The sequence below is a fragment of the Ruditapes philippinarum genome, unplaced genomic scaffold (assembly GCF_026571515.1).
Source record: "Ruditapes philippinarum isolate M1 unplaced genomic scaffold, ASM2657151v2 ctg1111_1_1_1_1, whole genome shotgun sequence".
In the NCBI taxonomy this organism is placed as follows: Eukaryota; Metazoa; Mollusca; class Bivalvia; order Venerida; family Veneridae; genus Ruditapes; species Ruditapes philippinarum.
The window spans coordinates 1-17553 of record NW_026864877.1 but is presented as its reverse complement, the minus strand read 5'-3'; the positions used below and the strand labels follow the sequence as shown (position 1 = coordinate 17553).

The 17553-nt window shown below is 32.1% G+C and overlaps 1 protein-coding gene across 1 annotated transcript in view; it reads right to left on the bottom strand.

Moving 5' to 3' along the window:
- Positions 1 to 14326, bottom strand: part of LOC132727121 (E3 ubiquitin-protein ligase SHPRH-like) — a 33042-nt gene extending 18716 nt beyond the window's left edge. The window contains exons 1-10 of the mRNA XM_060712527.1: positions 14127 to 14326; positions 8422 to 9387; positions 7653 to 7859; positions 6441 to 6516; positions 5943 to 6097; positions 5150 to 5625; positions 4787 to 4894; positions 2311 to 2437; positions 1547 to 1626; positions 1231 to 1275 (exon numbers count right to left, since the gene is read on the bottom strand). Of these exons, the coding sequence (XP_060568510.1) occupies positions 1231 to 1275; positions 1547 to 1626; positions 2311 to 2437; positions 4787 to 4894; positions 5150 to 5625; positions 5943 to 6097; positions 6441 to 6516; positions 7653 to 7859; positions 8422 to 9226 (2079 nt within the window). The 5' untranslated portion in view covers positions 9227 to 9387; positions 14127 to 14326. The remainder of the gene's footprint in view (positions 1 to 1230; positions 1276 to 1546; positions 1627 to 2310; positions 2438 to 4786; positions 4895 to 5149; positions 5626 to 5942; positions 6098 to 6440; positions 6517 to 7652; positions 7860 to 8421; positions 9388 to 14126) is intronic.
- Between the last annotated feature and the right edge of the window lie 3227 nt (positions 14327 to 17553).

Here is a 17553-nt window from a genome sequence, read left to right as displayed (position 1 = left end):
TGCAGGAAGATTTAATCTCCCTATCGATTGTTTACTAATTAGCGGTGATCGTGTAATTTGACACGTGTTAAAATCACAAACTGTGAAAAGGTATGTTTGAAGTGATGCGGTTAATCAAAGTAATTTACGGCGGTCAGTTAATTTGAAGTGTTCATTAGCGGATTAAATGACAATTAATTGGACAATGTATGCATCAAAAGTCTTTAGGGATTTTATTGCATTTGAAGTAATAATTAATTAACTAGCATCGGACGCTATGTAAGTTTATGCAATTAACAACATTTCTACAAACTGATAGAAATTTAAGATTGCAAGTAAGATAAAAATGTATTCTTTTCATTCACATCTTTATCTTGATTAAAAAACTATTATATATGATATTACAGTAAAGGCCATTTCTTCCTGATATTAAGTGGCTTAGTCTTGTCCGCATTATCATAAACCTCTGAATTCCGGAAACCTCTGAAATCCGAACTTTTTGACAAGTCCCATGGGTGTTCGGTTTTCGGAAGTTACACTGTACATACAATTTTATCTAATATGTTGTTGTTTTTTTTTTTTTTAAACATCATATAAATAGTAAAGTCTGTTCTTTAAAGGGACTCCACTGAGGTTTTTTGACATGACAACACTGGAATATTTTTTTGAGATTATTACTCCATCTGATGTATGTCTATACCAACAACTTATGTACAAAATTTCGTATTATTAGCTCGCTTCGTTTTTCCAGAATAATTGTTTTAATTGTCAAAAATGACCTAAAATTGAAAAGCGTTTAAACACTTTTCACTCAAATTGGACTGAGAATAACACAAACATACGATTTTCAGTGTATTTCTGTGTATATTTCTTAATAATCTTTTGTATATATTTCTGTTTTAGGTGCACCAGTTGATCTATGTGAGAAATTAAAATTTTATGATTTTACGCTTATGAACCTCATTGGAGTTCCTTTAAAACTTTTATCGTTTTTGTATCATATGTCTTGTTCAACAATCAATTTTATATGTGACTAAGGTATCAATAATAATCATCATTTTCCCATTTAAATACTAATACACAGAAGAATTATGTTAAATCATAATTAATCTCATATCACTATTATATATAAACATATTTTGTAAAATAAAGAAGCAATGCCCTTTCATTCTCCTAAAGCAATTCTGAACAAAAAATCATAATTATTTTTTTGTTATTTCTAAATCATGAATTAAACATTTAATATCTCACCTTAGTAGTTGTACATTCAACCATCTGGGCCTCATCAAGACAAATCTAAAATACACAAAATAGTAGCACATATAACTAGAGAAAAATTTTAAATGAAAGAGCTTGTGAATAAAAATAGAAATATCTTCATGTGCAATAAATAACAATAAAATTCCACAGAATTTCAGGATAAAGAAACAATGGGGAAAAAAACAACACCCATCAGACATTTAAACAGATTGAGAGTAAATCATGTCAGAATTATAAAAACAAAATATATAAGTAGTAATTTGTTAAAGAGTATGTAGACTTCATTATGAAACATTGTTATACATACCCTCCACCACTCTACTGCTGTCAAAGGACTTGGTATTGCCATAAATCTCTTTGCATGACGTAACTTCCTACCCTCAGAACCTGTAACACAAAATTATCAAATAAATAATACAATAAAATAAAATGAGCCGCGTCACAACAAAACCAACATAATGGGTTTGCAACCAGCATGGATCCAGACCAGCCTGCGCATCCACGCAGTCTGATCAGAATCCATGCTGTTGGCTTACAAACCCTATAGCAAGTAGAGACACTTATAGCGAACAGCATGGATCCTGATCAGACTGCGCGGATACGCAGGCTGGTCTGGATCCATGCTGGTCGCAAACCCATTATGTTGGTTTTGTCATGACGCGGCTCAAATTATCTAGCACAATTCATACAAGAAAACGCAGTAAAACCTGTCAGCAAACAGCAGTCCTACAAACCAGAAAAAATATTTTTTATATGAGGTCTCACAAAACAAGCAATATTGCGCAATAATTGTTCAAACTGTGAAATAAAATGATAGTCACTTGTGACAATTATTTACTTTTCAAGGTCAACTTTTGAACAATTTGTAGTTTTTTTCCTTTTTGAATGCCGTCACTTGTATAAAACAGGATTGAAAATACATTAGCGACAAATAGTTCAGGCAGCAGAACAGTGTTCAGACTATGCAAGCCTGTATATGCCTTTTTCCTTATACTGCGTGTAATAGCAACCAAGTAGGTGCGTGTTCCTAACAACAAGACAATATAAGACAACAATAAAAAATTTGCCTACTGTTACAATGTGGGAGATCAACATAGTCTATTTCCTTCCTCAGTGTCTCATAGGTAGTTATCACAATGTCTTGTTTAGCCAGTGTCCGAGGCTGTATAAAACCTTGTTTATATACGCCATTATACATCTACAACAATCAATAAAATATAGTGCATATTTAAATGAAATGAAATCTTTAGATGACAAAGTAAAACAAGATTGCATTTGAGAAAAATGCTATGCCACCGCATGGTTCAAATTTCATAGCTGTACATCAAAGGACAAGAAAGAAAGTCACATCATCAAAATCTAGGTCAAAGTTCAATTTTACAACTAAAACTGTGCACATGGTCAAAATGTCATTGCTGTACATCAAAGGACAAGAAAGTAGGTCACTGTCCCCTTGGGCAAGGCATAATTTTGACCCAAGGGTTTAATAACAATCTTGATACAGGTCCACCAAACAACATTTCAAGTCAAATATCTAAGCTATAGCTTTCTCCCATTCAGAAAACATTTGTTTTATTTTCTGTTTTTACTACGTGTACATAATGAGAATCACTGCCCCCGGGCAGGGCCAATTTTTGACATTTGAACAACGTTGGTAGAGGACCTATAGATGATATTATATATCAAACATCAAAGCTCTATGCCTTGAACCTTCAGACAAAAAAATTTTTTTTTCACTATATGTACATAATGAAAATCAATGACCCCCGGGGCGGAACCAATTTTGACCCCAGGGCTATAATTTGAACAATCTTGCTAGAGGTTCACTACACAATGTTTCATGCAAAATATCTTAACTTTATCCTTTGTAAATTTAGAGAAGATGATTTTTTAAGTTTTAACTATATACATATAGGATAAACCTATGGCTCCCAGGGGCGGGGCTAATTTTGACACAAGAGGCAAAATTTGAACAACTTTGGTAGAGTACCTTTAGATGATATTATTTAACAAATATTAAAGCTCTAAGCCTTGTACCTTCAGACAATAAGTTTTTTTATTTTTTACTATATATGTATATATTGAAATCAAAGACCCCCAGGGCAGGGACAATTATGACCCCAGGGCTATAATTTGAACAATCTTGCTAGAGTTTTACAACACAATGTTTCATGCAAAATATCTTACCTTTAGCATTTGTCAATTGCTAGAAGAATTTTTTAAAAGTTTTTACTATATACATATAAGGAAAACCAATGACCCCTGGGGCAGGTCGATTTTGACCCCAGGGCTATAATTTGAACAATCTGGGTAGAGGTCTACAAGACAATGCCTTTTAATATGCAAAATATCTAAGCTCTAAGCCTTTTGGGTCTTTACAAGAAGGTGTTTTAAGTTTTTACTATATGTACATATAGCGAAAATCAATGACCCCGGGGCGGTGCCGATTTTGACCCAAGGGTTATAATTTGAACAATCTTGGTAAGGGTCTACCAGATGATGCCTTATGCAAAATATCTAAGCTCTAAGCCTTTTGGGTTTTTACAAGCAGGTATTTTAAGTTTTTACTATATGTACATAGTGAAAATCAATGACCCCCGGGGCGGGGCCAATTTTGACCCCAGGGCTATAATTTGAACAATCTTGTTAGAGGTCTTCCAGACAATGCCTTATGCAAAATATCTAAGCTCTAGGCCTTTTGGGTCTTTACAAGAAGATTTTTTAAATTTATCCTTATAATTCCTTTTGGTTGCCATGGCAACCAGATTTCTGCATGGAATGAAATTCTTTGAACAACTTTGGAAGCCCTTCACCCAAGGAACAATCCTGCCTAGTTTGGTTGAAATTGGACTAGCGGTTTTTCACAAGAAGTTTTTTTAAGTTCACTATATAATCTATATAACACACACACAAACACACACACACACATACATACACACAGGTGAATCGCTATATGCCACCGCATCGCAGATGCTGCGGTGGCATAAAAAAAATATACCAACATTTTATATAAGTATACTTCACAGATTTCTTTATGTTTATGGAAACAATTTTTGAATAAGACTTGTTAAACAATTAACTGCAAACCTGTATCTGACTTATTTTTACACAAAAAAAGACGACTTTCTAAATCATGTTTTTTTCATAAAAGGACATATTAAAACACTTATTTATCATGTTTATTGTAATAAACATATCAAAATCTATTGAAAACAGAAAAACATGCCTATTCTTGGCCAGAGACATTTATAAAATCCAATATATCAGAATTTACACAAAATGCATAAACATGCTAGAACATTTTAATTGCACAACTTCCTGTAATCAGTTAATCAATAATAGCTAGATGAGAGTCAACATTTGAATAATCTCATAGAGCTTCCATTAAGTTTCAAAATTTGGAAGTCAGAGACTGCAAAATCTCGGACATTTGAAGTCACATTATATAGATAAAAAAAATAAGTGTTATATTTTGGAAGTCACAAGCCAAAATCAGGAGTAAAAGACACCCAAACTTCCACTAAAGGAAGCCCTGAATCTTACTTACAAACACATTGATTGCCTCTTTCTTCACATGTTTTAATATTTCCTCCAGCCACTGGTGAGCAATAGAAAAAGGGGAGATAATGAGTGTAGCCCCTGATGGAATTGGATCCTGAAATTTAAAATTTATAGTAAAAGGCTTTTACTTACTTATTCTAGTTTCCAAAAGTTTGTACAAATTCTAACAAGTTCAAAACACGCCATGTTTAATAACTTTTTTTCTCCAGTTAAAACATTAAAATTATTTGGATATACATTATTTTAAAAAGATAAGTTTTATTTCAAGTCGGCAAGTTTACAAACATTACAACATAAGCTCTAACCGACTGTATATAACATAAAGTATAAATGAAGGCAAGCAACTTACAGATGCAACATGACAATGTGGACATTTAAACTCGCCCCTGTACGGATCCTTCAGGTCATAGTTGACACATTCAGCATGTTGCCACAAGTGACATTTTACACATTGTGCTGGATGCTTCTTCAGCCTCCCGTGTTGACGTAACTTGTATGCCCCGCATAAACATTCAAATTCTGATTTATTAATTTCTGGTTTTTCTGTGAATATATTTTTACTCTCTTTGAAGTTTTCAGACCCTGTTCTTGTAGTGTTTTTTATTTCACTTTCGTCTAAATGATTGTTAACATCGTTGCTTTCTGATTGGTCAGTTGTATTCAAATCTGATTGGCTGCTTAAATCTAATGAGATATTTTCATTTGCATCATCAGAATAAATGATCGTTTCATCATCAGATTCAGGGGAGATAGAATCTTCAATGATTTGCTTTTGTTTCCTCTTTTTCTTTTTAGCAGATATTTCATCTTCTTTGAGAGTGATAACTGAAAAATATTAGTAAGAAATCTGATTTCTCTATTATCTTTAGTCAAAAATCATAAAAACTATAAAATTAGAGAAAACAAAATTCATAAGTTAATGAAAATCTAGTTTTATAGTGAAAAGTAAACAGTAACATTTCCATTTTATTTTGAAGTATATAATACTAAAACTGTACAACTTAATATTAATATTTTGTTAATGGTAGACAAAACCAAATTCTTGTTCATACACTGCCTATGGTGCAAGTAGACACCTACTGCCTTTATTGTTAACAAGTTTTTTCACCAATGAACATAGTCTTTAACAAGATAAAGTTTACCTTCAACAAAAGGAAGAGGGTCTGGAAGTGGTAGGTTTTCCCTTGGATTATGCAGCATACATGCCAGCACCTCAACTGTCTTGCCAAGGCCCATCTCATCTCCTAAGATACCACCAGGTGGGTGGGCAACACAACATGGCTTCTCCAGTACAAACCTTTAAAATCAGTAAAGATTTTTCAAAAGTAAATCATGAGAGATTTTGAAACATCACAACATACCTTTTTTTAATGCTGCCAATATAAGATCAATTTCTACCATTAAAACAATATGAAGTCTTAGAAATAAAAGCTTTATTTTATATTTGCATCTATAGCACACAGAAGATGAATTGTTCGAACGTGTACCAAAACAATAATCTACAGTACATTGTTTATTCATCTGTCATCACCTTAGTGCAGTAATTTAATTTCTTAACTTCTATTTATCTATATAAGGAGTTAACTGCACTAAGGTGAAAAGCTTATGAAAAATAAAAAAATGGAGACAGAGAAACCTACATTCCTGCGTATTTGTGGAAATAGACTGTCTGTCCGTCTGCTGTAACAACCTCCGTAAATAACATATGTAGCTGATCTGAAACAATCATTTCAATACAAGAGTAAATTTACTTTCCTCCATCTGAATAACATTTAGATTTGCTAACAGGATTCTAATGAATTCTCTTTTGTTGTTGCTTTGTAAATGGGTACTTAAAATAACATGATAGTAAATGGCATGGCTTAGTGGTTAATGCTTATGACTAATAATCTAAGGATTGCTGGCTGCATGGGTTCAAACCTCATCAGGGGCAAGCCGTTGTTTCCGTGACCAGGAACTTTTTCACTCATTGCTTCGTACTGTTTGGTTCCAGGAAAGGATTTGAGGGTGTTTCAATAAGCTTAATAATATAATTTCCAACACAATTGGACTAAAATAAATTTGTTGAAAAACTCAATGGCATACAGCAACTTTCGAGAATTACCAGTGGGTCAGATAATCCATTAATTACTTCGAGCATGTGTAGGCACCGAAACAGAATTGTCCACCTTCTGTAAAACTTATTGCATAGATTTTTGTAGTTGTTTTTCTGTTGGTAGGTTGTACGTCAAACCAACACAGTAGTTCATATGGCAACTTTCCAGCTTTACTGATGGAGAAAAACATCAGGTGCTCTTCTGTGCATTGTTTCAGGCACAAACACCTAGGTAGAACCACTGATGTTACATAAGCTAGCTGGGTAGCTTCCTCACATATTGAATTCAAAGTCACTGTTGGGATTCGAACCCAAAGTGGTGAGGGGCTTGGATAGCTTAATAGAAGCACCTTTAAAGCTACAACATGCAAAACATTGAATTACTTTATTGAAATTTCCAAATAGTGCAATTAATTTCAAAATCCCCTAATAAGTAAAGACAAAACTATTGACTAACAAACTTATATGTAAACAACAAATGAAATATAACAATAGATAGTGGTTATTTTCAAACCTGTATCATTTAATGCCAGATGATTTACCAAATCTGCCACCAAGTATACGGCAAGAGCAGTCTGTACATAAATGCAATCTGATCAAACAGGCTTTATTATTATAGCTTCTTAATTCTACTATTTCTATACAGAAATCCATAAATATAGAAACAGACCAAATTCAAAACAGGACAAGTTTATTATACATATTTAGCAGTGTTCAGGGGTAAAGTCAAGATTTTGTTTTTTTATTTCTAACATACCATCAGGCTTGTCACATTCTTTGTCGTTTCTTTCTTTATTTAACATCCATGTGATAGCTTGTTGTTGGTATGGCCGTAACCTTGGTAACAAACTTTCGTGTTGAATGCCTGGAAGAACTTGACAGGAAACAGACATGTGCCGTTCTTTTATCACTCTGTACAGCTCATCTATGTCATGCTTCTTCGTATAGGGCAAATGATCGTAATCTATTAAAAAACATAGCATTCAACAATGAAAACAAAGAAAATTAAAGGTTCAGATTTGAATGCTGTCTTAATAATACTTTTTTTTATTAACAAGCATGAAATTCTTTGAAAATTACATCTTAATTAGACATTTTATTAAAAATATGTTAGTCAAATATAAATTAGATAATAATAGACCCATACAAATAATACAAAATCTAATGCTCTAGTATACAATGTATATACATAAAGCTAGGCCAGCCTGTGAACCCTGTACTCTGAGTTAACTATTTTTCATGTCTATAATTCATTTTTGCAATTGTCACGTTTTTCTTTGGTTACTAACGACATAGGACTATGAGAACGACTCAGAAGGATCTGGTTTCATACTGAATGACGATGCATATTTTAGCTCTTTTCATTGGCTGCTTATGTCTTCATTATTATTTTAAACTGGATGATTCTAGTTGTGCTAAAAATAAAAATGATAACCAATCTTGACTGATCCAGTTAAAACTGGATTTACTGGTGAAAAAACGATTAAAAGAATATGGCACAAATAAAAACCTCTGTAATACTTTACCTGGAGTAGTTATTCCATAGAAATGCTGCATAAGAGTTATTAATGAGTGATTCTGCTTTTTGGCCATTCTTACAGCTTCACCTGGACAAGATAAACGTAGCAGCAATGCCTCTGTCCCATAAATTTTCAATGTGACTGTCTTATTCTTACACTCAAACTTGTCTATAACCACTTGAAAACTTTTACAATCCAAAGCTTCAAAACAGACCAGAGGTAAGTCTGAATCAACAAACCAAAATTTTACATCGGTGACGTCAGCTTTCCTTTTATTTCTGACTTTTTTTCTCCCAAACAACTCCCTCTTAAATCTATTTGTTTCACAACTGAATATATTTTTTTTACCATCTTTACTAACAAAAAGTGAAAACTCTGTAATGTCTGGTAACTTTTCTGTAGGTAACGGAACAAATATAGGATGTGGCGAAAATTGTATCTGAAACTCGGCTAATTCACATTTCCAGGCTCCTTTCTTAGTGCACAACTCTGTGTAGACAGGTATACTGAATAAACAATTATCTGCGTGTAGTTCATAAATCTCAAACAAATCCGCCGATCTATAACTAGTACCTGTTGTATCAAAACAAGCCCCACCCTCAATAACAGTCGGAAAGTCTGTGTTATTCTTTTCCTTCTCAGTCAGTATACTGGATCTTTTGTTACTTACTGTTCCATTTTCAGCATTTTCATCAATGTCATCAATAACAAGATCATGAGTATTCTCAGCATTGTCTAGCATATTCCATGACAGACATTTTCTCTTCTCCTCAGTGGCCTTTTGTGGTGGTCTTTGTTTTCGCTTGCCCATTTTTTATAAAGCAAGGTCTTCTTAATTGTCTTGCACAAATGATCTACCATCCATATGTACTCTAACACATAACTAACATATCAGTCCCAAGTTCATGTTGAAACACTTAAATTCCCAAGAAATCTCTCTAAATCCATATTATCTTTCCGTACTTTGAATTTCTGGAAAAAGAATCTTTACAGTTACAAATGTGTTGTGAAACATAAACAAAAATGTTTAGGTTAATATATGCAGCTATTATTGTTTGATTTTATTAACCTGTCAATTCCATACTGATTATACGGTCAATGCACAGAATATATTAATATTCGATAAATGTTCGGTTAATTCCGTGAAATTTAAGCAGTAAGATATTATTAAATTCATCTGGTTTCTTTGCATTAGTTACACTGACCGTTATAGCGCAATAGGGTAAACTATGGGTATATAATTTCTAAATGTCCTACGCGTTGTAAGATCGAGACAGCGTATGTCCAGACATTTTTTCTAATTTATAACTATTTTCGATATTTTTTAAGTTTGTTCCCTCTGTGTTAATAGGTTTTGCACTTTTTTGTTAATACTATCTTTTTGTATATAACATTGTTAAAGAATTAATATTCAAAATTCATTCGGATCAATAAATGTCATTTCAGTGCCGTAAAATACAATGCAAAACGTGACAAGTCAGTGTTTATTAGTTGTTTCATATCTGTGTAGAAAATTCTGAAAGCGCTTGATCATTTTCATTATAATTTGCTTAAAAATAAAGAAAAAATAAGTCTAAAAATAAGTGACGTCTAAAAAATGTCAAAAGAAGGGATCGAACCTCGGACCTCTCATACATAAGGTAGTCACTTAACCGTCTTTGCTATTGCGGATGTTACAAAAACCTACATTAAGCTAGTGGGGTTTTTCTAAAAGTTAGCTTTATACTCCATATTTATTCTCGTAAAATAAACGGACAAAACCGAAGTAGGATCGAATATTTAAATGAGTGCTATAATGTATTCATAATTGACAGGTCAATAAAATCAGACTATAACTGAGACCAGTTCAATGAGTCATCCAGGGATTGAGTACCCCTGACCATAAGCCAGGTACCAGGCTAATATTGTGCAATATTAAAATCAGACTGTGTATCTGCATTTTCTTTAAAAAACAGGACTGTTCTTTTTTAATTTTTGAGAAAAACCAGTCAAAGAAGGTCAATAGATATTCAATACACAAACATAAAAGGCTTAACAGTGCCAAAAGGTCATAATTATCTTGTTTGAAAAAATTATAAAAATATATTCATTTTTCACACAGCTCATAATTTAGGGTGACTCCAAACAGTCACACATGTGTATAATTACAAACGATATTATTAACATTTTATATCCTATTTTAAATATCCAAAATTATTTCGACAAAAAAGATATTTAATACATTAGACCTATCCTATTTTTAAGATGGCATACAGGAACAAGTTTATTGTACTAAAATGTGCAAGATTGTGGATTGTATTTACATGCCTTCTTCTTTAAAAATGGCTAAAAGAGAGACAAAATAATTGCATACATTTTATTTAAGAGACATATATCTTTATAATGAGATACATTTGTAAAATGTTTTCTTAGAAATGAAAAAAATTCAAAAATTTCAAATAAGCATTATAAAAATACATCTTAAAATAGCTGCATTATTTATTATCCTTATCAATGTATTAATAAAAAAATTCCCATCATAACAAAAGGATCTTTGATGTACAGTATTTATACTATTTCCCTTAATTGTTTATACACAGTCTATTAAAATATGTTACAATCACATATACTGACATATTTTCTGTTCATTATAGCAAGTTAACTGCTCAAAGTTTTTCACAACTTAACTTGAAGATTTTGACCCATCTATCCTTCCATACTTGCATTTCTGGGGATTACCATGATACCATAGTAACCTTCTCTGAAATTACCCACAGTGGCAGACAATGGAAATAGTTTAAAAAATAACATTTTAATTAGATCTTTGGAAATAATTCTATGATGAACAGTTTTGGAAAAAGTTCACTTATTAAATAGAAGAAAAATCTCATTCATGTATGATATTTATATTTGAATATTTTCCTATAAACCTTAAGTACCGTCTGGCTCGGTATGCCTAAAATACGAAAGTGAAATTTTTGACAAAAGTGAGCGAAAGTGACTTTTAAAATTTCAATTGTACTGTTTAATAGAATTTTACAGTGAATTTTCTGTTTGTAGACATAAATTATTAGTAACTAATAATAATTCTTTTCAAAAATAATCACTATGATGATTTAATCGCCATTTATTTGCATAATTTCTATACACAAGTTCTGAGATCTTCATTTCTCTCATTGTGTACCTGAGGAAAGTGCCTTATAAAATATAATATCAAATATAGCGTTTAAATAGATTTTAATATTAATATTGCAGTTTAAAGAAAGTACAGTAAATATGTTACATTTAAATATTTTGTATAATATTATTGTATCAAAAATATCATTATGTCCCGATGTTCAGAGCAATATATTATCACATTAACACAACAATGACAGCTGTGTAGGTTATCTTGCTGAATTAATTGGTTACATGCAAACACGTGTTGTAATAATGTTTTTCGTACCCACTTTAATTGACAGTAATCACGCGTTTTTTAAGTTTCTTTTATAATTAAATAGAATTCATTTTTTGATAATTTAGGTTTACATACTATATAAAGTTTAATTTAAACCCTATATTTAATAATTTTAAAGTCACTTTCGCTTCCTCTCACTTTCGTCCGAATAAGTCACTTTTTGTTCAATGCAAATGATAGATATCTGGTACATGAAAATACATGGATGTTTAATCATCATAATGATTATTTTTGAATATAAATGTTAATATGAAATTAGGTGCTACCTATGGCGCGGAAAGATCTTATGAATTATGATTTTAGCATAACATGTTTCGTGTACATGTTAGCAGGTATTTTGTACCATAAACAAAACGAATAATTTGGTGGTGTTCGACCTATTATTGGAGTGATTGGAATATTCCGAAAAATCTCCGAACGTAAAGGGGGACCACTGCGCATGCATCGGCGTTTGGAAAATCCCGTCCGCCATTTTTGTTAATCTCTAATCACAGTTTTTGTTTTAACACTATTTTTAATGTGCTTATTTATCAAATAGGAATTGTTAAAGTAACTTTTTATATTTATAATCGTTACTATAATTCTTATCAATGAAATGTAGGTTTATTTTCTGATTTTGCAATTTTTTCACCGGAAGTGTTACTTAGCATGCGTCTGCTAACAATAGTCTGAATTTTGTAGACGCTCATTAAAAGCGATCTGATATCTTTATTTAGCTCAAAAGGATTTCAAAATGGCGGCGCCCAGTTAACTAAGGATTTTTTCACAGCTCATTAGTTATAGGATATATACTTTTTTGAAATTTTCATTTAGTTTTAATTTGATTTCATTTCAATTGATACGTGTCATACATGTTATCTAAGAGCACTACAGCCCTCGCGGGGCCTTCGGCCCTGCTCGGACTTTCCGCGTTTTAGTTTCTGATATATAATACGTTTACAAACTGCAATTTAAGTACATTTTCAATTCAAACTCTATATTTGATATTTTACAAGTTAGCAATTTTACTGTTAAATTCTATTAAAACAGTGCAATTCAAATATCAAAAGTCACTTTCGCTCACTTTCATAAAAAATCTCACTTTCTTATTTTAGGCGCCCCCACCCCCCCGGGCTACCCCATATAGAATCCCCGTACTGCCAATTTCCGATCAGCTAACAGATTTTTCTATAATAACTGACAGTGAAATTATGAAAATAAAATTTCTCTTACAATTCTGCAAATATTATCATTTCAGCTTATAAATGCAACAACTTTTTAAAATTTTACCTGAATTATTATTATGAATCGAGGACAAATCATTACTGACCCATTTTCCTGTTCTTCACAATTTCACAACCACTTTTCAATCAGTTAACAAAATATAAACTGTACCACATAAAAATTGTCATACAATGTTAAAATATAACCAGTTATGTATTTTGAAGAAATTTTAACAAAATCAACTTCAGATAAATGGTATTAAACAATTTTAACCTATTTATAATGACATTTTTCAATCTTGATATCTTTTTGCAGTAGTAAAGCTGTCACAATTGGGGTATGGATGTACATCTCAATGTGCATAACAGAAAAAGCATGTTCTTGTGAAATTTTTAGGATCTTAGGGTCTATATGGCCCCATTCTAGTGACAGCTTTCTGAAAAGTTATCAGAGAGAATGTTTTTCCTTTTAGTGACTGTTAGTTTACTGACGTATAACCTTCCAATTAAGAATAGTAAGGTAAAATATGTACATATTAAAATTATAGCTTTTGAAGTGCAGTATACATTATGACTTAATGATATTGAAACAGTTGTCTAACTTAATATCCATTTTGCAGACTGACAAAAAACTGAGTCTGTAAATTAATTATTTTTAGAAAATTATTGCAATTTGTAACTGGGTAAATAAAGGATTAGTGGAAAACACAAATTTTACATATTTTGAACTAAAATACTGTTATTTTCTTTTTTAACACCATAATTGACATTGCTGCTTATAAATGTAGTCAAGGTAAATACAAGATGTGCTTACTGTTTGGTTACATGACAAATAAGGTCAAAAATAAAGAATTTCCAGGGATGATTGAAAAGTGGTTGTGATTGAAAACTGGCAGTATGTGGAAACATTAAAATAGTATGTCAAGTATCTGTGATTTACAACAAAAGCAATCAGTTACGTTGAATTATGCCCATAAACATACTGAGACAACGTAACTAAAAAGGACACATTAATAAAATTATAGCCAATCAAACAATAATCTCAAAAATAACAAAAAACAAAATTTACTTACCTCGCGAATATATGTGACACATTGCATTCTCTCTATAGTATTGTCATGTCATTGCTTTATTAAACTGCTTGCATATGGGATATAATATATTTGTACATTTTGCATTGTCAATTTACAGTAAAGACCGTTCAGTTAAAAATTAACTAATGAATGTCTAACTTTTGTTTATTTTGGATTGCACAATACGACAAATACCGAACAGCTCCGAATTTGTAAAAAACACTGCACCATACCATACTGATCTACTGCAACCTTTCGGTATTTTCCGTCAAGTTCCGGCTGGTGACCAATTTGTCAGTTTATTGAAAAATACTGGAAAACAGACGTTACCTTTGCTTTCAAATAACCTGGGACTAAAATTTTAAAATTATGTTCCTTTCTGTCCCAGAAATAACTGAAGCACATATATACATATACATTCTATATTAAGCTCCATGACTGAAGTAACCAATTTTCTGAGCAAACACTTTTATTCAAGAAAGTTTTGATACTTACAAGCCAATGGATTGCAAATTAATTCCTAGAGTATCTAACATTTTTTTTCTTATAAGCTCATCATTTGTGTAAATTCATAACATGCAATTCCAACTCCAAAGAGTCTGGACTAAAAAGTAATGAAAGGGTGTACACATTTTGTAGTAGTCATGAGCATGGTTGTGATCTCCATTATATTTTAAAATGTTCCCACTTCAGTAATCAGAGAAAAAAATGTATACTGATTCTATAAATCGGAATATCCTTGTTTTTCGTTTCAACTCACCTGTCACAAAGTGACATGGTGAGCTTTTATGACCATTTTCGTTCGGCGTCCTTCCGTCCGTAAACTTTTACTTTAAACGGCATCTCTTAAACCGCTTAGTCAATTTCATCCAAACTTCCCAAGAATGTTCATTTGATAATCAACTTTAAAAATTGTTCAAAGAATTTAATTCCATGCAGAACTCTGGTTGCCAGGGAACCGAAAGAAAAAAAGAATAAATATCCTTTTAACGAGATAGAGCTTGAAACATCGTCTAGCCAGTATCTACCAAGTTTGTTCAAATAAAATCCCTGTGGTCAAAATTTGCCTCGCTGGGGGGGGGGGGGTTCATTGACATTCCTTTTATGTATATAGTAAAAACTTAAAAAACTTCTTTTAAAAATCTCAAAATGTAGATTTAAGATATTAAGCATGAAACATCTTCTAGTGTGTGTCTGCTAAGTTTGTAAATTGTTGAAATAAAAGCCCTAGGGTCAAAATTGGAAGCGCCCCTTGGTGTCATTGATTTTCCTTGTATGTACATGTAAAAACTAAAAAAGCTTCTTTTAAAAAACCCAAAGAGCTAGAGCTTAGATATCTCGCATGAAACATCTTCTAGTGTGTGTCTACCAAATTTGTTCAAACAAAAGCCCTAGGGTCAAAATTAGCTCCGCCCTGGGGTGTTATTGATTTTCTTTATATGTTTATAGTAAAAACTTTTAAAAAAAATCTTAAAAAAGCAACAAATAGCTAGAGTTTAGATATTTAGCATGAAACATCTTTATGTGAGTGTCTACCAAGTTTGTTCAAATAAAAACCCCGGGGTCCCCGGGGTCATTGATTTTCTTTACATGTACACATCTTTTGAAACTGTTGTTTTCTCAGGTAATGTTTTTACACATGTACTATTTTAGATACAAATATGAACTTTGTGATATCAGTTCAAGATTTAGATTTTATATAGTTTACAATATTACTTGTTCCTTGTCGTGGAGAGCTTTTACATACAGGTGAGCGATTTCAGGGCCATCATGACCCTTTTTTTCTTTATTTTCTTTTTTTCCCCAATAGATGTTAACTAATTCTAACGTCGTGACGTTTGAATCTAGATAATTCTATATTTTTGGGGCGGCCTTTTCAACAAAATACACCGTTTACAATCTCGAGTGCCTGGCTACATCTTTTTCTAGTCTTCGCCCATAGAAACTATGCCTCGCTATCATTGAAAGCCCATATCGCCATAAACACAAGTCATGTCTATACTGTCTATTACTATTAGTTAGGACTATTTGCCTTATTTGTATTATTTCAACACTGAATGCGAATTGTAACAGATAGCATTGCTTCAGTCAATGCAAATCTAATGCACGGGATCAAATTTACACGGAGGCCATTTTGAAAATGGTGGTAATCTTGAATGTGTATTTGTAATATTATGTGTGATATTTTTGGGACCGCTTTACATTTGATGTATTCATGATCTTGAGACACTTTACCGAACTTTTTATTCTTGTTATTTTTTGCACTATTTTTTCTACTGGGATGGATAATCAGTCAAACAGATTTCTATGGTTTATATGATTGCCTACTCAAAACCGTCATCATCATCTACATGTTATCATGTCTCCTGGCCTTGTATCAAAGGTAATGGTCTTAAGCTACCAAAATACAGTAAGTTGTATTTTCCTGACAGAATGCAGTATTGCTTTCACTTAGGCCCATCAGTTCATACTACATGTAAAGAGATAACCTTAAATATTTATATATTTTATTGCATTATATTATTATTTTTGTCAACCGCATAAATTAGAAAACAAGTATACACATTTAGAGACATGATGATATCCGAATTAAGTTTGCATTAAAGTATCCGTAACAAGAATTTGTAACAAATTTACCAACGTTCTCCGCAAAATGGAAGTTTTACAGGAAGCACACGATTGTACTATTCCAAAGTTTCACTTTCATAGCAAAATCTTGATAAATGGTGGATTTGCACCGCAACAATTAATTCATTATAGACATAAAATGAAATATTTTCTTGTATGTGTCAACAGAAATACATTTTTGCAGGTTTTCTGCAGTTTTTTTTACTGAAAAGTATGTAATAAAGATGATCATTCGAAAATTATTTAAGGTGAAGTTATGATTCTGCACTTTCTCTCATAGTGTTATCTATTTCTATTTTAAGTTTCACTGGAATTCTCTGGACATAGAAAATACAGACCATGCTAAACTTTGACCTGTAAATGTGAACTTCACCTAAGTAGTAGGGACTTGGGTGTTGCGCATAACACCATGTCTTTTTATGGTATAAATTAGTGAAAACTTATTTCAAAACTCCTTGATGGATGAAAAGTAATGGACGAGCCGGACACGAAAAATAACCTCCAACAGACAATGTTGACATTTTATCTCCTAGTGTGATCTTGACCTTGGAGATTGGGATGCATGACACGTCGTTGTTTTATGGTCAACATTTGTGTCAATTTATTTAAAAAAAACCTTGCTAAATGACTGAGTTATTGACCGGACACGAAGTGTAATAGACGGTCAGACAAACAGACATACGGACGGATTTGGTTTATTTTTCGTCGAAATGTAGGTGGGCAATTAAAAGTTTTATATAAGATAGTATCATTAGTCCTAAAATTTGACAGCAATTAGAAAATCTAAATCATGATTGTT